Source organism: Lissotriton helveticus, chromosome 4_1 (genome assembly GCF_964261635.1).
Source record: "Lissotriton helveticus chromosome 4_1, aLisHel1.1, whole genome shotgun sequence".
Lineage (NCBI taxonomy): Eukaryota > Metazoa > Chordata > Amphibia > Caudata > Salamandridae > Lissotriton > Lissotriton helveticus.
Genome location: NC_136063.1, coordinates 1,276,419,550 through 1,276,446,295, shown reverse-complemented (window position 1 = coordinate 1,276,446,295; position 26,746 = coordinate 1,276,419,550). Strand labels below are relative to the sequence as shown.

The following is a 26,746-nucleotide window of genomic DNA, read 5'->3' as shown; positions in this document are numbered from 1 at the left end:
AGGAGAGATTCTTTCTATTTGATAAAGAAAATTTGAAAGCGCCTGGTGCTGGTCCAATCAGAAGCACAGAAAGCCATATGGTAGTAGGAGAGTGTAACTATGCACCTAAAATATGGAAAAGACAGTGCTGTTCTAGAATGATACTGAAATAAAGGTGGACAGAAAAAATATCTATATTAATGTTATGCCCGAGTTTTATTTTATTGCATTAAGCAGCACACATAAAAGTTACAAAACACAATTTAACCCCTTCCGAGCGGCGCACATTCAGAGGATGTTGCGTGCACTACTTCGGTAGTGCTGCGCACGTCCGCTGAACGTTCCGGCACCGCCCGCGCAATAGAACGTTCCGCACCAGCGTGGAACGTTCGGCGCAGCGGAGGGGTTAAAGATTGTTTATGTGCAGGAAGGGTGACCTTCCTGCGCATAAACATTCTTCCCCTCAACGCAGACTACGGTGCAAGGGTGCATGCATTGGCTCTAGGCAGCTCAGTTTAGTGCCAGCGCAGATGGATACGCAGGGATGCACCATATTGCTGTAAATAAGGTGCAGCTTGCGTTTCTGATGTGGCGGATCATGGCGTAAAGCCAAGGAGGGGAACGCCCCACTTCGCTGTAAATATGCTCCTCTGTTCCTTCCCCTTTATAAAAGGTTGCTCTCGTCTGGACCTTTCTTCAAATTTGAGCACTGTGGAAGAAGATAATTTGCCTAAATGTTTCTGTTGTCACCAACAGGAAGTCGCCACCATGCCTTTCCTATGGTCCTTTTATCTGTTGCACTTGTCAGAGTGAGGCCCTAACTGCTGTTCTCTTCCTTTCTAGCACATACAAGGACTGCAGGGACGGGGCAACCAAGATGGTGCCACACGACTGCACAAGGGTCGAATAAAGGAGTGACTGCGCGGCTCGAAACAGCCCCAGCAGGCATATGGCAGCCAGATCTAAGGTGAACAATCTCCTTCTCACAACCTTGGAAAAAATCGCCCTGAGAGGGCACGGGAGAGGTGTTGTGAAGGATGTCATTTTTACATTTCTAGAGGTGACTTCTCGTTGAAGTTGCGGACAGTGGAGTTGCATTCGGACATTTTAGATTCTTCAAAACAATAGATGTCAATGTGCAGGCTAATCTTCTGTGTTCTGCTTTGATCTTTACAGAAGGTAGACGTTCTGCAGGCTACAACAGTGAAATACGTATATGTACGAGTGCAAAACCGAATGAGCAACTCTGTGTGAGCCATCAAGGTGGCTAGATAGCCTTCTTGTTAAAAACAAATCCACCAATGTTCTAATTTACTCTTCTGTGGTAACTGCATTCTGACGAGTACCAAAATACCATGCAAGCCCAGAGTCGTCACATGCATTTAACATGTAAGCGTTGCATTGGTAACATACAGTCCAAGACACCAAGAACATATTTACATCTACAAGTCCTTCTGAAAAAATGGCTATTTTTTTTCCATGCATGACACTCCACGTGAAACTGGTGGGTGGATGTTTTTTAATTAGGGTTCACTTATTCATTCGAGTTAGTCTCTCTGTTGGAAATCAAACACAAGTCGGTGCTTTTATGTGGAACTTAAATTACTTCTTGGAACGTTTACGTATTAAAAGGCTAGACTGTGCAATCATTGTTCGCAAGCTTACAAGTTCGCAGGTCAGACCTCTGTTCCATGAAAGACGAGGAGGCAACAGAGAAAGGGAGTGAAGCAGAAAGAGTTCTTTGCAGGCGACCTGTTCCAATTCTTTTCTTTTTAGCTTGTGGAAGATATGTGAATTAGCAGAACGAAAAGTTTCCTGCAACAAAGGTTTTGGGGCTTGAAGATGTCATACATTTGCATATTTCTGCCACTTTGTGGCTTCTACCATGCTACCTCCCAGCTGACGTTCACCAGTCTTTCATGATACCCCATATGTCTGTGCCATTTTAGGCAGTGCTGCTGCAGAAAAGTACACTTACATGGAAAGAACTGCTCTCTTTTGCCGTAATAATTCTTATAGAATAACGTATTGGGACGGAAGTAGTATTTCTGTTGGAGAGGCAATTGAGATGGAAGTATTAGGAGATAAGTTGTTCAATGCTGTGTGTCAATTCCTTTGAGTCCTGTTTAATAGTTTTGGCAAATGCATGCGTCAAATTTTAAGTTGTTCCCTTACAAATGTTGGAGTAATGTTCTACATAAAGGTTATGGTCAACTTTTAGATCGAGTGGAGGGTGTCAAAGGCTTGTAATGTGATGCCTGCCCCTTGTTCTTAGATAATATACAACCACTCTGTCTGGAGACATCCACAATGTGGTGAGTCCTTACTTCCATTGTCGGAAAATCCAAAACAACTGGCAATATTATACACCTGATTAACAGTGAATAAGGACTGACCTAAAATGTGAATCTGGGATCTGTGCATAGTTGGATATATTTTCCTTTATAATTTAAAGGAATTGGGCACCTACAACTCGCACTTGCAACGAGAAAAATCAACTTCCTTGATAGATGGTCCAACGCACATTTGGGCACTGGCTCAAAAGTACTTATTCTTATGAAGCCACAGGAGCTTTTATTATTTATCTTTCAAGAAAGACTTGAAAAATGGATTGTTGGACAGTGACCCGTTAAGCTTTTTTCTACACGTTGGAGAATTGCCCAAGAAAAGCAAATGCAGCATCTGAGTGCAAGAGGTGATGTGGAGTGGAGGAGGTAAAATAAAATACATGCATGAGAGTGAAAATACAGTGCAGGAGAGGACTGGGAGAGAAGGTGAAATATGCATTTGGAAGGATTTCTGAAAGATGTACGGGGAACATTCATTTTAAGTGACTAATGCAGGGAACGAGATTTCGGAGGAAATGAATGTAAGGGGAAGAATGTGAGCTGTTACTCAGTCAACTGATACTGAATGAAAATCAGTGCTGACCAACATTGGATCAGCTGATAGGTCTGTATTGTTTCAAGTGTACTTGCTTCTTGTTGTTGTGTAAAGTGTCTAAAGGCACTAACAAAAAACAGAGAAAGAGAGGCACAGGATTCTAAATCACATGTTTTGGGCTAGGTCCATAATTACAGAGGCTACACTTTAGTAACAGGATGCCAAGTTAAGCTTCTATGGCCGCACTTCTTGTTAAGTCTCCCCCTCACCCCCTTTTTCTTTGAACTTAATAGCAATGCTGCTGCGCCTGTGATGTGACCCGTGCTGCCTGCCATGCACAAACATCCAAGGCAAGCAACTCAATCAAGACTGCGGAGTGCTCTCAGACCGGCACCAGCCCCTTGTGTGACTGTTGTGAACATGCCTACCTGGTGCTGCTCCAAGAGGGCCTTGCTTTGCTTGACAAGATTTTCCTTTTCTAGGAGTTCTCTCTGTTGTCGTTCGAATTCTTCTTTACCCTGTGGGCAGAACACCAAAAAAGGCAAATCAGCAAAGCGTTATCAGACAGTCCATGGCTTCAGAGTGCACACTTGACATGAAATTATGGCAATGGAGGAGTCAAATATGTTTGGAGGTCGAATGCACTATTTCACACACTCCTCAGAGACAGCTACCCACTAAACTGAAGAAAGTAGAATCGTTTTGAGTGAATGTCCCACCACCAAAGTCTCCGTCAGTAAACTGATTGCTTCAGGCAAAAACACATCCCTCCCCATATTTCTTCCCAAAGGCTTTACATTGAATGGGGTATACATGAAGCTCTTTTTGGAATATGCCACTCAAAGCAATGCATCGATTTGTGTTTTTTGTGCTCCACATGTTAAATCCCCTGGCCTCTTGTGCACTCTAGATCCTCAGGACCCAAGTCCTCCCGACTTTGTAACAGAAGGCCGCTTAAAGGATCAGGATTTTAAAAGGTGGGGTGATTTCTTTTTTACCTCGCACCAACTTGTGCAAGTGTTAATCATGCCATGGTTTTCCTTTAGGGTCTTTCGGGTGCCGGGAGGGCCATGTTAAATGACCCCACACCTGATGACTGTCACTTATGGCATTAGTTTGCCCTGAGTTTGGAGTCCCTTCCATATGACCCAAGAGGATGCGTTTTTGTGATTTTGAAGTGCAAGGCTTGCGACTGTCACATTCTGGCCTGGGATGTTGGGTCATTTACATAGGTTAGATCAGATGTATGCCTGTTTCTTCTTGTTTACACAGCTCCCTGTGCTCAAGTCTGACCTGTCCTCGCTCATTCAGTCTGCTCCTGTTCACAGGTCCACTGTCCTACTTCTCTTGCATCTTCTGTTTTCCTGGTATGAAGCCACTCTGTCAGTCTCCCTGGCTCTGTCTCAACCCCTGCGTGTACTTCTCTGTGTTTCCATGTCTCAGAGACTCCTAGTCTTGACTACCAGTCCCTGAGGCTAGGGGTTCCCCGGCTCCATGTCTGGAGCTTCAAAGCACTGAGCGCTCCTTTATTCGAATCCTGGGCCTGCATCTTTCATTTCCCCTTGTCTCCCTGTTTCTGAGTCTCCATGGGCCTCTAACTCTTGTGGTTTAATTTGGCTGGTAGTGGATTATAGGATGACAGTACATTGGTGCAATGGTGGAAATCTCGGCATGCAATTCTCCATATAGGCCTCAAGACTAAACGTGGGCATGAAGCGTTTCCTGGCACATGGTGGAACTCCATGGGCAGAGGCTGTGAGACTAGCTTGCTGAAACGTGGCAAGGGAGAGTGGGACTAGGGTGCCTGGATGAAAATGGCCATTGGCATAAAGGTGAAACATGGGTGTAATAGGCAGCACTTCTGTCTTGGGGCGTGCTGCAATGACAAACTGATATATGGAGATTGCTACGTGATTTCGGCTATAAACCTGAATTCAGATCCCTGCAACAGGAGCATAAAGGGCAGAATGATCAGTTTTTGCATTTCTACTGCTGAATGTGGGCAATGAACTGACAGAGGTATTTTCTGGGGTCGTCAGAGGGAGACCTTTGTGAAGGTGCCTGGTATATAACTGAAGGGAGAGCGTCACCCATATCACAAAAGGGTAGAGGTCAGCAGGGGCAGCTCCTCCATTAGGGCAGAGGTGCGCCGCCCCACTGCTTTCTCGCAGTGCAAGAAGCAGAAACATAAAATGGTATTTTAAATACCACTTTATGTTTCTGCTTCTCGCGCTGCGAGAAAGCAGATCGGTATACCTGGTTCAGGACGGTGAGTGGGTCGGGGTGGAGTGGCTTGCCCAATGCTGTGGGCCGTGACTGATCGGCCCTCTGGGGCCGACCAAACCAGTCATGCACTTTATGCATTTTCTCTATGTAGGCTGCATGCAGTCTACATAGAGAAAATGGCCTCCACACCAATCACAACGCTGCCATTGCAGTGTTGTGATTGGTTTAGGGGAGGGGAGGGAGGATGCCTGTTCTTCTTCCTGGAGAGCAGCAGGAAAACACCAAATGCTGACTCGGCCAGGAGCAGAGGAGGCGCGAGATCCGGTCAGGTATGTTTTTTATTTTAAAGTGCCCCCTCTACGCAAACCTCCCTCCTGCGAGTCATGCGAGCCACGACTGGAGGTCAGTGCCTGCAGAAGTGTAATGGTGTACTCTGCTCCCACCCCTGGGCTAACATGAGATCACTGCATGCATATTATTCATGACAGTCAAGCTGGAAGGAATAGATCTACCAGAAGGGTAAGATCCTTGACAAATCCTTAATCCTATATCACATTGGCTTGAATGATCAAATGAAACTGCAGTTACGCCAGTGCTTAATGAGAAAAAAATAAGCGCAGTGGCCCAAAGTGTTTCTAGGGAACTTGCTGTGGTGCTACCGGATGGGGCCATCCAATAACAAGGCTTTCTTCTTATCTCTTTCTCCATTTTCACTGTTTTCCTGTCTTCCTCCTACTCCTCTTTTCTCTTTCCTGCTTTTTCTCTCTTACTCCAGGTCAAACTCTAATGATACTTTTATTTTTTCATTTTTTTTAAAGATAAAAATGAGTGGCGGTGCCCATCACGAGCAACCGCCACCACAAACTGAGCACTGATCTCAACACATGCATTTCTCAGAACAGAAATGCACACTATGTATACAGGTGTTCGGTCTCTTTACAAGCAGTCCCAATCTGTAAGGCAGGGGAGAGGCAGAGGCATGAACAGTTCTAAAGGTAGAAATGTTTGTGTGACTACTGACATGTTGCACAGTTCAACAATCAATAGATTGGAGTGATCTAATTTTACTCACAACCTCACAGAAATTAAAAAAAACAGCTATCTCCATGAAGAGACTGGTGGCAACAAGTGCAGGAAAAACCTGCAGCAACTTGGGTACCCTCTGGCTATTCACAATTTCTTTACAAAGAAAATAAAACCCAAAGTTAAGAGAATGCCTGGGCATAATTGCAGCTCTCAAGACACCTATTGGTGACACTGCTACTGCCATTAATTTGTAGTAAAGGAACAGATGGGATAACGTTTGGACAGCTTTCTTATACAATGAAGGGGTGAAAATGTGTTTTTCATAAATATAAAATGTATAGAATAAATTCCTAATTACATACCATGGCCACATGCTTACACCTACTCAATGTTGACTTACCTGCAAATGGACATAGTCGTAATCATCCATCCAGCTTGACTTTGAGCTGTCGCTACTGTTACCATTGGGATGCTGATGTTTATTTGATGTCCTGCAATGGCTCTGAGATGAGTCTGCATTTATTAGTGGGGCTTGAGGGCTGTTGTAAATATAGTCAACTGAACCTGTGGTGTTTTCCAATGTGCTCTTTAACCCCGAGCTTTCTTGGGTTCGTTTGAACAACAGTTCTGAATTTGCCGCGATTGTGGTGGTTAGCTGCTTAGCATCATCTGGGACAGTCCTCGCCACCATGACAGAGCGATCCAAATTGTCACTTTTTTTGTGCGTATTGGTGGCGACCAACACATTGAGGGACCAGTTGCGGGAGGTCACCTCCTGATTGGTCTGAGTCAGAATCTGGTGCGAGTCCTCCAGCCGCTGCAGTTCCCGCCTCATTTTGTTGTGGAGGCTGGAATCGGAAAGGCTGCAGGCATTCACTGTTGCTGCTTTTGCAAAATGGATGTAGTCAGTGAGGGATTGCTCCACCTTGTCCATTGCAACGTGGATCTCATTTACATGCTTTTCCATGTACACATAGGATCGCCATTCGGAGTTGACAAAGGCAATGAGCCTTGCGATGGAGGCCTCCACTGTCTGCTGGAGCCCATACAGTCTCACTAAGGCTGTGTCGGGGTCAAGCAAGAGCATTCTGTCGAGTGAGAGTGAAGCCGACACAGAGGACTCTTTTGAAGTTGTGGATGAAGTGGACATATTGCTGCGACTGCTCCCGGTACTGGAGAAAGACAATCGGTTCATCCCATCGGTTACATCCTGGAGCACTCCCTTGCCTTGAAAGATCTGCTGCGGTACGTCATACACCCCGTCATCTCTATCTGGTGTCAATCTTCCACTAGCACCACTTTGCTGACCAGGAAGTGGTGCCCCTCGAGGAAAATCATATACATCCTTCTGGAGAGACAAGTCTTGGTCATACAGTTGTTTTCGAGATGCCCAGTCAGCCGCTCCTCTTAGGTCACTGTTCGTTCTTTGGTTTTTCTCTGTCCCAAATCCTTTATTGGAAGCAGGAGGAGTGTTGTGAGCTTCTTCGAACCTTTGTGCCATTGAAGGCAGGAAGTCATAGGTCTCTCCTTTAATCCCTGCATCATCGCGGAATGTAGGTGGTGGGGCCGCATAGATCTACAAAAGATCAAATGGCAAACAGTTATAAAAACACAAAAAATTGTGGGTGTGGTCTAAACAACATTTATGCTCATTACAGATAAAAATAAGGAGCAGATGGTGTATCATACCAAATAGTCTAAGGAAAAGCGAGGTTCTAAATGGGTTCAAAGTGGAAGGATGCAGTATAATTTCAAACATATAACTGATGGTGAAAGGCAAATAAATTAACCCCAGGGGCCCTCGCCCCCTTGCTTTCAGTTTTGCCATCCATATGCTGCACCCTTGTGATACTTCCCCTCCCACACTGTAACTCCTGTTTGATTCAAACCATGCCCATTTTGTGTCTCCCTCCCCCCCCTTTGCAGTCCGAGGCTCTACAACAATCACAAAACTGCCCGTAGTGCACTTTTATTTCTGACGGGTGTGCGGAACCAACATGGGCGTGAGGCCGTCTGTTATTAACCACATGATGGATAGCAGGCCTAGTCTGAAGACTACATATTGAGCTCAACTCCATTTTTAAATAATACACCAGTCGTTCATCTCTTTTTCTAATTGGGGTGATCACAATGTGTATGTGAAAAGTTTAAATAAATAATAATTAAATAAATAGATCAATAATAAACAAATACATAAATGAACGAGGGCTCATATTGTCCCCTGCTGCACTTTTAATATGGCCTCCCTGAAAATATGAGCAAAGTTTTTGGGCAACCAAAGTCTTTCACACCCCTACAGGACAGAAAGCGAGCATTAAGAGAGTGCGACAAAAACCAAGACTGTTACCATATCTGCTACCTGACGGAACTTAATTCCCCTTGTGGTCGGGCTGTTACCCCAGTTAAAGAAAGAGCGTTCCTTAACTGATTACTTGGATGGATGCCTCGGCAAATTTCTAAAAATATTTTATCAAAATTTTCTTAATTTGAAAGGAACTATTGGATGAACACCTATTTCTGTGTTATTGTACAGATACACCGAACAAAGCTTTTCTATTCTAGGTTATTTTTTTAAAGCATGGTGGGGCGAAAAAACCCTTCTCCCAATACTGAAGCAATTGCATGTCCTTTATGTGCAAAAAGCTGGAAGTCAAAAAAAAAATATCAGGCATGTGAATGGTCTTCCTTAAATCTGAGCTGTCAGGGAGTATCTGAATCCACTTCTGCAGATGTACTCAATACCAGACTGGAAAGGTGAAACTGAAGACCTCGAAGCAACCTGCATCTGCTAATTCTTTCATCACTACAAAGATGGCACAACCTCACCTCACAGTATCTGATGGGGAATGCAGGGACTGAAGTTGGGGTGCATGGATCTAGCCTGCTCTTTTCATTCCTTTGTACAAAAAAATCCATTCCCCAGTTGTTGTTTACTAGTATATAATTTACCATGCTCATCGCCCCTCCCTTTCTAGACACCCGTCGTGGTGAGTCAAGGCACAGACTAAAAGAAAACACACCCAAAATATCTACCACGCAAAATGAACTCCTCGCACAAATGGTGGCCTTGCACCTAAATCCACAATAAGATTCAAACTCTCCAATGCACTCATTAAACCCTCATTACGAGTGGCCCGTAAATGTCAGTACCCAGTGGAAACCCCTGTCTGTGCAGGGTTTGTAATTATTCTAAGATATGCAGAATGTGTTGATAAAGATCGATCACCAGCAGGAATGGAACATCAGAAAAATGCATGCTAAGTACCTGAACATGTGATTTTTATGCACTAAGTACCAAAGCCTGCACGTTATTACCCACACATACGGAATAGGTTCTGTGCATCACAACCAATACATTCTGAGCCTCGCAGAGCTGAATATTATTGGGAGCACGAAATAGCACACCAAACACCTGGCCTCTCATAATGAGGGCCATAGATCAGTTACTGAACATGGTCATACAATATGTGAGGAGTTCGTTTACGGCGTTAACCAAGGCAATTACACATTTTCGATATTTTGATAGTCCATACTGTTGCACCATGTTTTTATCAGCCTACGATTGCACAGGGAACCCCTTTGTGCAGGTCAGCAATTTCTGTCATCTACATGCTCCCCATCATTCATCCGGGGGTAGCGGAGAGAAGACCGAGGGAGATGACAGTAACTATGACCTCTCTGTGTCTATACGACCCAACAATATGAACGTTGATGCAAAAGAGGGACACAGTAATTGGCAACTGGGTCTTCCATAAAGATGCAAGAAGACCCTCCAAATATACCAGATTTGGATCCTAAAGAGAGAGGGAGATAACCTAGAGAGGGACACTCCAAGGTATTGTGGTCATTCTTTTACCACAGGGTGTCTGTGTCCACCAAAACTGGGGAATACAAGACAGCCTCCACCACTTCAGCAGCCTACACACTGGAAATTCAGAGTCATCACATACACGACAACATCAACATCAAAAGCCTTTAAATCTTTTTTAAGACGGGATACAGACAAAAAATCCCTTGGAATGGAATTAAAAATAATGTGGTTGCACATGACTTACCCCTTGTGAAGGAGGGACGTCGTAAAGCTCCTGAGAGGGAGGGATATCATACACGCCTTGAGAAGGAGGGATATCGTATATGCCTTGAGAAGGAGGGATGTCGTACACTCCTTGTTGAGAAGGAGGGATGTCATAGACGCCTTGTGCTGTCGATTCATCAAGTGGACCTGAATACCGGGAGCCCAGAACTGGTGGGGTATCGTACACCTCCTGCAATCAGATAAACAGTCTTGTTAATACACGTTTTTTGCTGTAACTATTTTAGTGGAGATCATATTTGCAAACTAGTACACGTCAGGAGACTGTCCATACATATTTGTGATATAGATACTGTGGCAAAGTCGTAGTTTGGCAGTGAGACTTAACGAGTTACAAGATAACGAATATGGTGTTTATTCAGGGACCTAACATGCGAAAAGCCTGGCCTCTTAGAAGCCAATGATTAGCTGTCTTTAAATGAACCCAGATACTGATGTCTGGAGGCAAGGAGAGAGGATTTTGTTACGCGAACTCCAAGCACAATTCGAATTGACGGAGAGTCAATCCTTCGATGCAACCAGGTACAAAATATCCCACATGGTTACAGTGACCTTCTCTGCAACATTGTGGAGGAGAAGCAGTTTGAGTTACATTCTGGAAGCCCCGCTACATGAACTTGTGATCCGCAAATCTGTGCAACTTTGCCTGTGAATAGCGTTCTACTCCTTGATGCCCTATGAAGTAAATGGGAGAGTGATCTAGGGAGACTGGAGGATGACGCATGGGAAAAGGACATTACATAACACCGGGAGGTGGCTATCCGGTTGGGATTCTGGCTGGTCCAGCTGGAAATTCTTCATAGGGCATACAATGCAAGAACCGATCTATACAAAATGGGGAAACCGGTCAATGACCGCTGCCTAAGGGGCTGCAGACAAAGGAGAGCACTAATTCACATCTTGTGACAGTGCCCAAGCATACAGGAAATTGGTAAGAGGCAGGATATTCTCAGTTACGGAATGCTCCTTAATGCTTACCCAACAACTGGTGACACTGGGCATTTGGAGGAGCAGACGTTGGGCAGGTACACACTCCTCCGTAACATGGCACTATTGGTAGCTAGGAGAGATATAGTGCAATATTGTGGAGGGGCAAAGATTCCAATGGTGTCTGAATGGGCCTGCAATGTACAATGGAGCATGAAAGCGCTGGAGGTGGTTTATCAAGCTACAGGGTGTCCACGTAAGTTTGATAAGATTTGGAGAGCCTGGAAAGGGAGAGAGAATGGCTCAGACTGAGAGGCTCCAAATGACAGGAAAAAAGTGGACAGCAGAGGAGAGAACAGTCCCACTAGGATGCGTCACTAGGCTTGTGGCCCAAGAGTTTGGTCAAAGGAGAGCCGGAGCAGATCTCAGAACTTGGACGTGGTGGAAATACAGATAAGGGAATTACTGTAGGGTATTGTTTCCATGGGCCTTATTGCAATTACTGTATGTCTGCATGGTGTTGTATAACCCAATAAACAGATCTAAAAAAAACAAAATCCAACTATGTGAATTAGGAAAAATTCAAGCTCGTGCATGGCTTTAAATTCGGTTTAGAGCCCAAGAGTCAGGCGTTTAAATAATGAGAATAATTAACAGATTTTGTACAGGAATCAAGAGACACAACAGTTAAAAACAAAAGGAGCTCTCTGGTGGTAAAATGCTGCTTTCTTAAAATGAGGCTTCTAGTACATTTGATCTCTCTGCCATATACGTACTTGCTGGGGGCGCATGGGAGGGACGTCATATGTGTCTGATTGGTGCTTGGGCGGGAAGTCGTAGGTATAACCTTGGCCTACCCGGATGGGAGTCACCACCTGCATGTTCCGAGAGAATTAGGGAAGAAAAAACAAAGTAGGTATTAATTATTTGTATTTCATTGCTGAGAAGCCTTTTCTGTTCAGAACACAGGTTTTCACTGTTAAATAAAAAAAAAAGGAACATCAAAATCCGCAAACAAGTACCACTCGGTCAACTGTCGCTGTTCATCGGATTACAATTCAGGGATGACGTTTAGAAATCGGTTGGTTTTATACAATTCATTGCCCCCTCCCCCACATCAAGGCTGTGGCAGTGAAGGGAAATGTTCACACTATATTTTACATCAAATTACCTTCCTCGGACCTCTGCACGCCCTCCATTAAATTGTTTTCGATTATTGAGATTCCTGGGAAAGGAAAATTGTCCAATTATTCAGAAAGCAGAGGCTTGGCCCTGCTCGGCCGCCCCCGGCTCTCTTTGCTGCATTTGCAGATAAAAATAAAGGCGCCTCGTCGGTAATATGCACCTTAGGCAAACCCTACATACAAACGCCTCGAAGGGAGGGAGGCAGGCCGTCCCCTGCTGTCTGCCCCCCATGTTTTTATGTACAATGTCTACTGGTAATCGACTTCTTCCTGGCTCCTCGAAGGTCCTGGGAGGGTAAGAGGCAGGGGAGGGTAGGGACGTTTTGGTGTGAAAGTAACTTTGGGTGGGAGCTCCTGTATGGCCAGGTGTTTTACTCTGGGGCCTGAACATTTTCAAACTTCTTTTTGCCGGTTAAATCAGAACTGTCCACTGACTGCATTTCTGGTGTAAGACGTAATGGCAGACGCTAAGAGCCCCTCTAGTCTGAACCAGTGGTCCTCACTCGTCAGCACTACAGTTTGCACAAGTTCTACAGCGTTTGCGCTGAAATCTCAGGAAACAATGCCCTCTCAAGATGCCATGCCACAGTCCTCACAAATCCGTTCCAAAATGGCATCTGATTGGTCTCTAGTGCCAACGAGCTTGGGAGTTCTGCCACTGAACAATTTACTAGATACATTGGTATCAACGTACTGTACACTTCAGCTAGGAACCGACAGGGAGAATGGCGTGACCAGCCAGCACGCCTTGAAGGCAGTCATGATGGCAGCACACACTAGGAGTCTGCCTGGTCAGGACAAATGTTAGCTGCTCTTACTGGTAAGGCCTGCACTCCAGTAATATTAGAGGGTTCAGATTGAAGTGAACTGGGAATAACTATGGGGAAGCGAGTGAAGGGGCTGTGAATCTTTACCAGGCTGTCTCTTGCCTGGTTGATCCCACAAGTCTAAGGGCACTCAAGCCAACGGAGAGGAGAAGACAGGATGTGTCCAAATCAGAACCAGGCAGCAAAGTCAAAGCAGCTGCAGTCCCCTTCCTCTTCCTACATTGGGCTGAAAAGGTGACCCAAAAGGTGCAGCTAGAGGTGTAATAAAGAAAGTCTATTCTTAACGTTTGGAACCCCTCCACCTGCCCCTGGAATCACTGTGCCACATTCCTGTGGTGGCTGGCTCACAATGCGACATTCAACAAGGCCCCGATGAATGCCAAGAATGCGGCGCCAGAGACTGCATGCTCACAACAAGCAGAAGCATCGAGAACCGCTGGCGAGAAAATGGCCCCTTTGTACTAAAGTGATTATTCTACCAGGCCAGCGATGGGAGAAACGCGGAGCGACCGATGCTGCCGTGAGGGATCCATCCTCGGGAACATGGTGAATGAATGCGCTTAGAGAAGCTCGTCTGCTCTTGGGTTGAGAATATTGGTGCCTGCCATTGCAGTGGCACGTAGATATTAACTTCTTTCGGAGACTTCAGTGGTTACGGGAGTTCCAGCAGAGTCCTCCCTTCCGGAGAATAATTTACCACAACACAGCCCTTGCTCCATCGAAGGACGGGACATTGACCGACAGCTGGGCCACGCCGCCACAAACAGGCCCAATATGAATCCTCATTGAATTCCTTCCCACTAAACGTCCATGTAATCTAGAGTGAAAGCCATACTGGGGGGTTTATGTTGGCATCAACTTTCTGTTAAGGAATCAGACAAACTGGCAACAGAGGCTCAGGATTCCTGTGGTACAGCACCGCAGAGGATGGGCTATCGGCTGATCTTTAACCATTTCTTGCCAGCACCTGCCTTCTGACTTTTGGTGCTAATTTACCGCTAATTTACCGCAACACAAGGGGCTTGCGTCTCTGGCCAACAGGACATGTGAAGAATCGATACCTGTACTTTGCAGCCACCAGGCTGGCACAACTAGGTCTAAACTGAACTCTCATGATGTTCTTTACAAGCAAAGGATTGCTTCACCCACTTCTGGTGGTAAACAGATACAGATTCTATCAGAGATATTTAAGTGGGCCATTAATTGCTATTCCTGATGTATTTCTGGTTTGTATTTATCTGGTAGAACAGCATGCAGTGATGAACAGATACGTGCCGACACTTTGTTACCAACACTTTCCACTCTTCTGTACCACAATGGGATCTGCATCAGCTCTTACGGCAGTAATTCGCAGCTGGACTGCCCTCGCAAGAGCAGATCCAATATTAATGCTCTTCATGTTTTTCCCTACAACCCATTTAAACCAGCCTCGGAAAGGAGGTACATGGAGACTTTGCCAGAGACAATTAAGTAGCAGTGTACATTCTGAAACGCAAGATGGTGGAAAACTGCACGAGAGGCACTGGATCCCTGTGGTACCCAGCGCAGTGTCAGGATGTTTTTTTATGCTACCATGTATTTATAATTTGCCAGCACTTATCGGCCTTCAGGGACTAATTGTCCACAACACTTGGCATGCATCTTTGGCTAATAGGACATTGAAATGGCTATACCGAGGAGCTCAAACACTCCACCACAAATGGGTCCAATATGAATGTGTGATACCTTCCGACCCAAGTAATGGGTCAAGTATGAGCCCTCATTATGTTAATTCACAGAAACTGCCTTTTGAAACCAGTTCTGGGGAAAAGCTATACAGACTATTCAAAAGACAGTTAAGTCGGTGTAATCTTGCCATTTATGTGCTATGTAGGATGTCAGTGGCGAATGCTCAGAATTCCTGCACCTAGCCAGGATATGATCTCTGCTCATCCTTACCATGAATTCAAGAAAGTGCTATATAAGGATCTATGCACCAACTTAGTTCTTGCTAACAAGTAGGCTAATGGATCAGAACAGCAGAAAATGCTTAGTTTGAAGTGAGTAGTAATGCTAATGATACTCTGTGAATTTCTGCAAGTCTATTGATGCAGCTTCTTTGTAGGTGGGTAACAATAACACACTGCAGGTTTCCTGGGAAAACAACGCACTGTTACTTTAATTCCTCTGTGCCGTGTAAGGAGATACAGAGAAACCGGGTGGTTATTTGCGCACTGGTAAGATCGCTGGAGGTACAGCCAGGATCAAGGGCTCAGGATCAGCCCCTTTTACCTGAAAAGACCCAAAAGATGGTCAAATTTGGTGCCTCAATAGTTCTCTTTGCATTAAGAGCCATTCTCCCTAAGTAGTCTTTGTTTGGGCACCAAATAGAACAGTCGATAGATCTGCAGATGGTGTGGACAGGCGAGATGGCGGAACAGACATGGAAAAAAATGAGGGATAGAGAGAGTGTATCCATTGTTATGTTATGTTATTTTGAATTTGTAGCACGCACTGTTACTCTAGAGTGTCCTGGCGCGGGCATTGGAAGACACAGCCAGATTTGGCATGGTTTGGCGATACGAAGAGTCTCTCTTCTATCACAGTGAGAGACGGAATGGAGTGCAGATCGTAAGAGGAAATTGTGATTGGGCAAATCAGACCTCAGAAACGCCATTGAAGCTTCAGAGCACTGGTAATAGCCCGTTTTAAACCGCTGTCAGCGACGTGACATGCCGCGTTACAAAACAGGTATGATGAAATGGGCGATGAACTATCTTACATGCTCAGTTCTTGCACGGTTAGAATCCCACCACCATGTGTTAACTAGAATACCTGTATTCCCTTACTCACAGATTATCTAATTGGAAGTTTCCAATCTTCCTCCTTGGGTTCCATGCTGCTAATCACGATATAATAACTTCCTGCCCCATTTGTGTCTGATTTCCTGCCTCTTATTCCGATTATACGCCCTCAGTGACTTCAATTACTCCCTCTTTGCTTATTTTCTATTCTGATTTTTCTGATTTCTTGTTCAGTGTGCTTTTTTTAAATTATTTTTTCCCTGGGCTCCGGTTCCCTGCCCCCACGGCCACTTAGTTAATGTGAGCAGCAGCACTATATTAAATTAATTCCGGTTCTCTCCTATATGGAGAGCTACCTCAGCTTAAAAGTATTGCTGTTTGGGTTACATTTCCATTTGAGTCACGTATCAATTACTTCTAGCCCGGTTACCATGACAACTTCAATTTCTGCAGAAATCTAACTAATCACATATAAATGTACACATCGTTTATGCACTTCTTTTGTAAAAAAAAACTATTGTCGCCTCTACGCTTACAAACGCCCGTCGAAATAGTAACTTAGAATATTTAAAAAAAGGAAAAATCACATAGTTGTATTAAACGAGAACGCAGCAGTAGGCAGTATCAAATGACCCTGAAAGAGCGGACAGCAGAGCCGGTTCCCAGGGCACACATCAGCGTCGACGCCCATCTTTGAAGTAAAAGAGGGCGGTGTCTGGCTTCTCGGAACACAATGAGGGGAAAAGGTTTCCTAGTACCAGAATGGAAGGGGCTTGGAACCCGGCCAAAGCCTAACTTCACACACACCGCCCACCGGAAGCACTCTGTGAGCTGCTAAGAAGGGCCGTTCGAGTCAGCAAGGACAACACTTGCCTGTTCGCTAGCTTTTAGTTATATTTTGGTCGCATTCCGAGTGCCCCGCTATTAACAGAATTATTTTATTCTAATTCCACGACCTCAATGTAGGTTCATGTCAAGTAATCTTGATCCACTTGCAGACCAGGTTTGTGACGGAGTAGGGACTGCAAGTAGTGTGCAAACTTTGGACTTTTTTCAGCCAGGTAGACCTCGAAAATGTGCTCTAAGGAAACCATAAAAAATTCGGCAGAGCTCTAAAACTAGCCCTTTAGATCAACACGAGGAAAATACACAACATTCGATTTGATTTCTGAAGATTGATGCTGATTACGTTTTTTAATTGGAAGTTACAGTTTTTTTGGTGTACGCAAAGCATGAATATACTGTATTCTTCTGCTGACTTTGTCTGGTATTGCTAGAATTGACAGATTCCACATAACTGTTTTTTAGTCTGCTATAACACTGGAAGTGGCATATGCAATTCAAAGGCTTTATCAATGTGTTGGGTGATACCCGTAACAGTTAGATTGAGAGTGAGACAGTCTTGGTTTGGTTATAGTGATATGCCTATGTGTAAGCATTGCAAAGCATACATTTAGGATGTGCGCCAGGTCAGATGCAAACAGCCTGCGGGTAGGAAGAGGCAAGAGCAGTGGGTTTCTAGAGAGGGGTCAGATGAGGCCCATGCCACAGCTTCATTTAGTCTGCCCTGGGACCCCACCACCGAGGGACCACATCACCGAGGCTGTTGAATGTCACAGAAAGAAAAACACAACTTGCCACACTATTTTATCCAACAACCTTTCTCTCCGAAAAAGAACAACTTTTTTAGGAAACACACAATCTTGCATGTTTACTTAAAATGTTGAAATAGGACAATGTACATGTGTATAAAAAGCAATCGCCTTTAGAAACGCCATTGGGCAAGAGTTACCAGGGGACGGACAAGTACTGAGGGGGGTGGTGTCGCACAAATCTCCAGTTTTACAGACATTTTAGCTAGGAGCCTATATTCCAGTGGTTGGTTGACCAAAGAGCAGTTCCCTGCCCTCGCCCTTTTTAGAAACAGTAATTTGGAATAAAAAAAATACAGACGTCTGCCATTTTGTTGCTGTGGTCTTATTTGCTGAATCACACCACCCAGAAAGGAGAATCGTGTAAAAATGCTGTTTCCCCTATAATCAATAACGCAATGCACTCATTTTGGTTGACTAAACAGTGTATCATGAAGAACGGCTGTATGACAACCCTTTCATCCCTGTGTAATCCCAGGACTCGCTTTCCTGAAGTTTTGGAGGGCACTTCCCAAGACACATGACCCAGCTTACTGTCAGGCAGACATGTATCTGTGTTGTGGTAATTTGGGCTTGAATAACAAACCAATCTTCCAAACTAATAATTTTCCCTGTTTATACATGGAAACAGGCAGATGGTGTACCACAGACACACTGCCCGCCATTTCCCAGAAAAGACTGGGGACAGTGGCAAAATTGTAGCTACACACAGGGACGGAAAAAACAGTAATCAGCTTCTTGTCCCAAAGACCATTCCTTATGTCAGTTTCTGCTGGGGAGAGGTCAGCAGCGTGCACATTTCTGCTGCACGAGGAATGGACAGCTGGGAGCTCACCTCTAAAGGTGCCATCAAAGGGATTCTACATAATTGAATTTTCTTCTGTGCACCCCAAAAGATATTTTCCAAGCAAGAAAATGAAAAATGGATCCCTAAATTATCATTAAACAGCAACTGCAACTTTACATGGCTGTGTGGGCCCCGTTACGAGCCTAGGAAACGGCATATGCTTTTGTAGTGGGTTCCTCTGATAGAGTTCCCAGCTGTTCATTTTTAGACTCTTCTGCTGAGGTCAGATGGGTGTCTGAAAGGGCTAGTGTTGGATTACGGCTCTGAAAAAATGGCCAGAGAATGGAGGGGTCAAGTCTTGTCTGAGCCAAGTGTGGGATTCCCATCTGTGCAGCTCCCACTGGTTGGGTGAGATTCTACTAGTACGCATGATTAATACTTTTTCGATTTCGAAATGTTTCAAGACAAATATGGAGGAGACCTGGGTGGTTAGAAGTTAAATATGCGTACAGCGGTATGGTATAGGCAGGGTCAAAGAGACTACGCAAGAATTAAGTAAAAAAAGAATGCAGCAGGATTGACTAAATTATGTGTCAAGGACAGGACCGTTATGAGGCATGATGCAGCACATTATATTATGCAATTTTAACACATTAATAGTGTATGTGCAAAGCTTTCCCCTCATTACCAATTACGTGGCGGAGGATGCTGTCACAGACCTTAAAAAATGTATATGGCCCTCAATATAGTCCCCTTCAGCCACGGGGCGGGAAAGGCATGGGCACCATCCAGTGAGACCTAGAAGATTTAATATCTTCCAAGTGGACTGGCTGAGCACTCAATAGGTTCAGTTGGGTGAGACACCTCAACACCCCCCTGTCAAATTTTGTAGCGGGTGTACAGCATAACTTCGCATTATACTTCAGGTGCTACGGTAGACAAAAAAGTAACCATGCAGAGGTAAGGAAGGAAAGTACATGTGTCACCTTGGGTCATAGTAAAAAGAGAACATGCCTCTCGTGTTCAGTTTGACGGTGAAATACAGAACAATATGACAAGAAATAAACTGAAAAGCCGGAGTCTGGCAAAACTGGTACATGCGAGGAACTCCAGCACTAGCACAGATCAGCACTTCCTGTGAGAGGTACACTGACCTCTAGACAAGACCTGAGCCCTCAAGTGGGCACACAGGTGTCTTGATGCACACAGGCAATCTGTTCCAAGACTGTTGTTCCATAATGTTTCAGTGGCAGAACACAGACGAAAAAACAGTGACTGAAAATAAACGTTATAAATAAATAAAGCCGAAAACATACTTTTTGACTTTTCACTGATTGGAAAAAATGTAGGCTGTACGCAGAAGCCCCTACTGAGAGGTATGTAGCATCTGGATACTGAAGCAAGACCACCTGTTTGACAGTCAGAGTACATAGAGTTAATTCCTAGGGTCCTGCAAGGACATCCGTTTGCTCATACGGCACTTTGAAAAACATGATGCTTCATCTAACCCAGAAATGGTAACACTTGCTCAGTGTTTTAATTGAGGTAGGAATTGGACAGGAGAGTAGTTACTGAGCTTACGTGCATTTCACCCCCACAAGTTTTCCAGAAAGTGGTTTCCTTGAAATATAATCGCTCAACTTCCAATCCATTATAGCTAGCCATTGCTAGTTTTGGTGTATTTCGAGCATGCTGTGTAGAGGCGGGAAAAAGCAAGGCTGGCAGTACTTATTAAGCAACCAGAATGATATAGTGCTCTCCGTTGAGGTCAGCTCATCAAAGAAAGCCTTCTGCTGTCTATGTATCTGGCCCATCACACGCAGTCTCCGGCATCTTTGAGGTGTCTGTACGAGGCATTGGCGATAAGCGGATGTATTTGCTTGTAGCGAAAGGAAGAACATAGAATGAAAATAGGGTTTGCACTGCTGTTCGACGTCCGCCCTTTCATTTTACCTACAGCATGTCATAATCTTCAATTCTGGCAGTGGTATAAAATCAAATGAAGCATATCGAGGGGAAGGAGAGATGGTGGCATGGTACAAACAATCATTATTGCTCCTGGTTACCATGAAACAGTGGCATAAAGATGGTGGTGGGGTCTTGGAATATTTAGGAGAAAAGCAGACAAGCACGAAGTGCCAGGATATTCACTCTACGAGTCCAAAAATATCATTATGTCGAGAAATTGTTACCATTTGGCTTCTTGGATTTTTAAATTCCCACAATCAGTGAACACCTCCTGTTTGAAACATGGGATTCAGCTCCAACTCTAAACCTGAACTAGTCCCCTAAATGTAATGCAATTGTAACATTTACAATGCACTAACTAAAGTTTGAAAGAAACACAACTGCACACTTTCCTTCTTCCAATGTCTGAACACATCTTCTCTTTAATCTTTGAGTCATCTTCAATTGATCTCTATAACCGTTCTGGCAATGCCTGTGAAGGAGAATAAAACTGAAGGAGCTACGCTCTTCGATTTCTGGGGTGGGCACTCTAGGATATCCCCAAATGGACGGTAGGGTGATCAGTGCCTAGAGAGGGTCGATCCAGCGAACGATGGTTCAGTAATCAGTGCTACTGATACATATACTGCCTGCAGATCATTGAGCCTGTGGGGGAAACATCCTTTACAACGCAACTTTTACCACGCAGTGCTATTACAACGCAGGTTTTACAACAAAAACCATTACAACGCATTGCGCTGGGGGGGGCGCTCTAGGATAGGGAATAGATTTAATTTACTATCCAACACCTTCCCTAGTGTCCACGGGGACTGGAGTTGGAATAGTAAATTAAACTATTCACTATCCAGCACCCCAAAGCGCTATGAGTTGTAATGGTATGCGTTGTAAAAACTGCGTTGTAACAGCATGCGTGGTAAAAGCATGCGTTGTAACGTCATACATCCAGCCTGTGGTGTGTCCCACACTGAAGGGCACGCTTACACATAAAAAAAAATGAAGAGGTTTCTTGTCTTTACCCAGCAACTTAAAATAAGAGCACACAAGTGATTTTTGTGTTGTGTGTCATGAAAAATGCCTTGGAGTGGCACCACATGCCGGGCCTGGATCGCTTTCACAAGACTGTTCCCCGTTTAGGAGGAACGAGGCTGGAAGAGTGTGTCAGCTGCAATGCATGCAGTGCAGTGATTCACCCCGTCTCAGTTTCTAAGAGGGCTCCACCACCACTCTTCAAAGCCCGTACTACAAACTGACTGGGGGAGGAGGTTGGCTTAGGTGGGGAAAGGCCGGTGAGTCAGAAGTAAAAACACACTATGACTGGCTCAGAACTTACAAGAATAGCTCTCTTTGTTTAGTTAGATTACAAACTTCTCAGGAGAACAGGTATCAAATTGCACAACATTCGTCACACACTTCAAAGGCCACAGTGATCTGTGCTGCCCAAATGGGTAAATAATCTACATAGACATGAATATTCAACACATAAGAAACTTGCTACCACCACAGAAAATGACCACACATTCACAGTCCATACAGAACATGAGGGCACAACATTGAATCACAAACACACAGAAAAATTCAGACTCCAATCACACACATGGAATCAATGCAAAAATCAACACGCAGGGACACACACAAACTCAGGCACCTAATAAGAAGGCAAACAGTTCCCTAAATATGTAACTGTACAGCACAATCTTATAAAGTATGTTCTACTCAAATTCCTGCGTGGTGTTTACTTGCTTTGTTCTTTTTACTGTTGCATTAAAGCTTACAGGGTGTGTTCACTTCGCCCAAACATGTGTAATTAAAATGTCGCACACTGAAAACAGAGCTATTCATACATGTACAAACAGAGCAAAAGCTGAAATATTGCCACTTGACTTTCACTGGAGAGAGGGATATTTTAAAAGGAATAATGCATATACAAAGGGAAAGTTAACTATGGGAGAGTTGACACGTATGATACCGCTCGGCATCCATTAATGGCCATGGTAAATGTTGAGGAAGAAGTCCTTCACGTGGATATAAAATAAATTCTCTTCAGCTCAACAACGTGCTCAAGATGTTGAATAAACAGTACCCTTAATATTGATGGAGGGAATGTGAAAGGTAGGCGGTAGTGGCTAGCGTGCAACACATCTCCCTCCCCTGAGTTCTCAACGTTTGTCAAAACTCTGCATTCCCCTCCATTCTACATCATTACCACAGTGAAAATAAACACCAAGTGGCATCTGACCAGGCTTTGATCTTCCCCAGTTCTGCTACATATTGCCGCTTTCCCACCCCATGTCTCGTTTGAAGGACACATCCTGGGTGCCACCTGGAGCTGTTTTTCTTTCTTTTGATAGAGGAGGGCTGTGGGGCATGGGGGAACACGACGTGAGAAAAGTTGCATGAAACAAATCCTTTCTTTCCACCCTGTAACTCTTCCTTGACAGGATGGCGTTGAGCCCTCAGCAAAGGAGCAAACAGGGCTGACCTGTACGGCCCCCGCCTCCCTTTTCGCCCCCTTTATAGACAGGGGCAGGTGGACTTCGCCTCGCTAGGAACAGAAGTGCCAGTAAGGACTTTGAAAGGATAAGAAAAGCCCCCCACCTCCCAGCATTCCCCTCCGAGGCCTCATTACCAACCCAAGCTCTGCGCTGCACGCACACTGACTGCACCAACGAATCTAGAGTGGGCGAACTCAGGAAATGTCTACCCCTTCACATTGCTGTAGCCAACTTCAATGAACCAATGTATATGGGTGCACAAGACAAGGGTGCAGGAGAAATACTGAACTTCTCACAAAATCTTAAGCCAGCTTCCATTAAGGACCATATCACAAATGACAAGCAATCGTGACAGCAAATTGTGCACCCGTTAATTAGCAGTTGTGTGGAGCGCTATAAATGCCGGGTGCGCAGTTTGCAACAGATTATGATTTGTAGTCGTGCAGGTTTTCAAATAGTCCAGGCTGAGCAACCAGGTTTTTGCACTATTTGCTCCGTAATTTGTTCCAGGTTTTTCCTGCCCAAATTTCAGATGCAAACACCCATTGCTACCAAAATTAGATTACTTGCCCCCTTATATAAGGGCATTAAAGGGCAAAATGAGGTTCCTCCTTCAAAAAGACTACGGGGCATATTACCAACGATTAGCGATATTTATAGCTAACTAGGCTTAGCAACAAATTTTTTATCTCTAAGCATTGCTGGAAAATATCGCTGAGATAACGTGCTATTAGCAACGTTTATCTCCAAAGCGATAAATTTTCCGGCGATAGCGTGAATATCGCTGAGAATACAGCGATATTCACGCATTAGCGACAAAATGCTCTTAGCCCTGTTGCCATTTTATCCACCTCCCATTGGATAACATGGCTAAGAACTGGTCTGAGCAGGCGTTAGTTTTTGGAGATATTCGCGCTTAGCGAGAACATTTCCAACGTAACGCCTGCCTTGTTAATAGGCGATAGCAACGTTATCGACTGCTTTCAGTCGCTAATGGGTTGGGTACGCCCACTTTGCATGTCATTAGCGATAAACATCGCTGACATGCAAAGAGGGCCCCAAACCGCTCGCTATCGCCTACAAGCTGTCGCTAAAATCAGTTAGCGACAGCTTGCAATAGGGCGATAGAATTATCGCCGCTAAATCGGCGATAATTGTCTATCGCCCCCCTTGGTAATATGCCCCTACGTTCTTCCATATGGCTGATTCTAAAGTGGGGTGGCATGGTGAGCAAAAGAATGATGGATTTAACCCAGATCTCTTGACTGAGGGTGCGGGGAAATGTTTGATTTGTTCTGAATTCTGTCCATCATTTGTGTCTTTTGCTTTGCCCTTAGTGCACCAAGTATGCCCAGAAGTGGGTCCCTTAGGATTCAAGCTAGCTTGGCTGATATGGGGTGATGCCCCGAAACCGGTCCTACGATACTTGTTTCCAGTCCAGAGAAACCTGGCCTGGCAGTTCGGGCTGGAAGGTTCCCATGAGGAGCAGGGTCAAGACTGATGTGCATACGGCTGGTACCACACTCGGGTGGCATGACAAGCAAAAGAACTATGAATTTAACCGACATCTCTTGACTGGGGGGAATGTTTGATTTGTTCCGCATTCCGTCCATCATTTGTGTGTCTTTTGCCATAGAACCTTGCATAGCATCAAAGCGTGCAAGTGTTTTGGGACAAAATGTGGATACAGATGCAAACTCGACAAAGGCACTATTGAATTTCTCCTTCAGTTAATTTCGATTGCTCAATCGAAATCTCCGTTTGTCATTTGCAGTTTTGCTTCAGAAGTGTACAGACTTCACATGTTGACTTAAAAGCTGTTCCAAAACCCCATAATACAATTTCTGAATTTTTTGCACATCTGCTTTCACTCGGTCTTTTGGCCCCTGTCCATGGCTGCCAGACGCTTTCTCCGGTGGACCACAAATAAAAGTGAGTCACTATTAGGTGAGCCTACGCTGTCTAGGCAGAATATATCCCATCTAAAAAAAGAACGGGCAGACATGGGCTGAGTGTCAGTGCTGAGGTCATTTATTTACGCACATAGCAACAGTCTGACGAAAAAGAAAGGTTTGGGCTAAAACGGTATGCTTCCAAATCACTTCCAGGTTCAGCCAGCTCTGCCTGCTTCTGTCTGGGACCAAGGTGAGCCTGTGTCCGAGTGCGTGAGCCTGAGGTGTGCGCATATCCGAGCCCGAGGTGTGTGTGTGCCTGAGGTGTGCGCATATCGAGCCCGAGGTGTGTGTGTGCCTGAGGTGTGCGCATATCCGAGCCCGAGGTGCGTGTGTGCCTGAGGTGTGCGCATATCCGAGCCCGAGGTGTGTGTGTGCCTGAGGTGTGCGCATATCCGAGCCCGAGGTGCGTGTGAGCCTGAGGTGTGCGCATATCCGAGCCCGAGGTGTGTGTGTGCCTGAGGTGTGCACATATCCGAGCCCGAGGTGCGTGTGTGCCTGCCTGAGGTGTGCGTGTGACTGTGCCCAAGCCTGACGTTTGCATGTGCATGAGGTGTGCGTGCGTCCGAGCCCAAGGTCTACATGTGCCTGACGTGTGCATGCGTGTGCCTGAGGTGTGCATGTGCCCGAGCCTGAGGTTCAAGTGAGCCCGAGTTATTAGTGTGCCTGAGGTGTGTGTGGGGGCCCGAGCCTGAGGTGTGTGCGTGTGCCCGAGCCTGAGTTGTGCCAGAGCCTGAGGTGTGCTTGAGTAGTGCGTGTGCGTGTGCCTGAGGTGTGCTCGTATCCAAGCCTGAGGAGTGTGTGTGCCTGCCTAATGTGCGTGTGTCTGTGCCTGAGATGTGACTGTGTCTGTGCCCAATCCTGATGTTTGCGTGTGCATGAGGTGTGCGTGTGTCCAAGGCAGAGGTGTGCGTGCACCCAAGATCTGCGTGTCTCCTTAAAGGAAAACAGGATGCATTTAAAAAAGAAAAATGGAAGCTTCCATTTTATTTTTTAAGGGCAGCGGTGATTCCTGGGACTACTGCCTGCTCTTAAAAAAATATGTTCACACACTCACAAAGGGGGAAGAGGTCCCCTGGGGACGCCTTGCCGTTTGAGAGTGGTTTACCACCTACTTGAAGTAGGTGGTAAACTGCGAGTGTTTTGCAGCCGCAAATGCGTTTGCAAAACAATAGTACATGGCATTTAGACTAGCTATTAGGAAAGGACGACCCTTCCTAATAGCGAGAGTCGCAAACGCTATTTTGCAAGTCAGTGACTCCTAAAACAGCATTTGTACATGCCAGGACACTTTTTTGAGGTCGCAAACGGCCGATCTTCCGTTTGCGAGTGCAAAAAAGGTCATACATTTGGCCCTAAGTGTGCAAAATAAATAACCAACAAGGTCTTCCTCCCCTACTTAGTCTTGCAGAGGTCTAAAAACCTCTTTATGATGCACCCGCCAGATTCCCTGGGAGAGGCAGCTCTTTTGACAGTCCTGATGTGCAGATTGGGTCAAGTCTACCTTGATAGATGCCACGACAGCCCAACTGTAACCAGGAATATTCTCTGGAGTTCAAAATGTGGTTGATGCCCATCCTATTTTTGGGTGCTCCTTGCAGGACAACCATGATACAGAGTAAGACACAAACACACCCACACTCTCTCTCTGGACAAATAACCCTTTGGCAAATGGTAGCACTTCATTGATGCTGCAATTGTAAAGGGAACCCTTCCCACATCTCCACAATCAACTAATTTTCACTCACTACCACTTCACCCTCTATTCCATTTAGGGTGGGTTAAATATTTATAAACAGCATGTTGTTCTCCTTATCTATGCCTGTCTTAACTGTGAAGGTCATGTCTGGATAGATTCCCGCGATAAGTCAACTCCATAAATCTCTATTTGTTCAGGGTCTAGATGGCTGCTTCACCTTTACTCTACCATAGATCCTACATCTGCTGTGGCATTTCTGGAATGGTGA

General features: G+C 45.1%; 1 protein-coding gene across 1 annotated transcript in view; it reads right to left on the bottom strand.

Annotated features, from left to right (window-relative positions):
* The window catches only part of NEDD9 (neural precursor cell expressed, developmentally down-regulated 9), a 72,455-nt gene that overhangs the window by 5,468 nt on the left and 40,241 nt on the right, over positions 1-26,746 (bottom strand). The window contains exons 3-6 of the mRNA XM_078687843.1: positions 11,911-12,009; positions 10,170-10,379; positions 6,515-7,690; positions 3,291-3,380 (exon numbers count right to left, since the gene is read on the bottom strand). Of these exons, the coding sequence (XP_078543969.1) occupies positions 3,291-3,380; positions 6,515-7,690; positions 10,170-10,379; positions 11,911-12,009 (1,575 nt within the window). The remainder of the gene's footprint in view (positions 1-3,290; positions 3,381-6,514; positions 7,691-10,169; positions 10,380-11,910; positions 12,010-26,746) is intronic.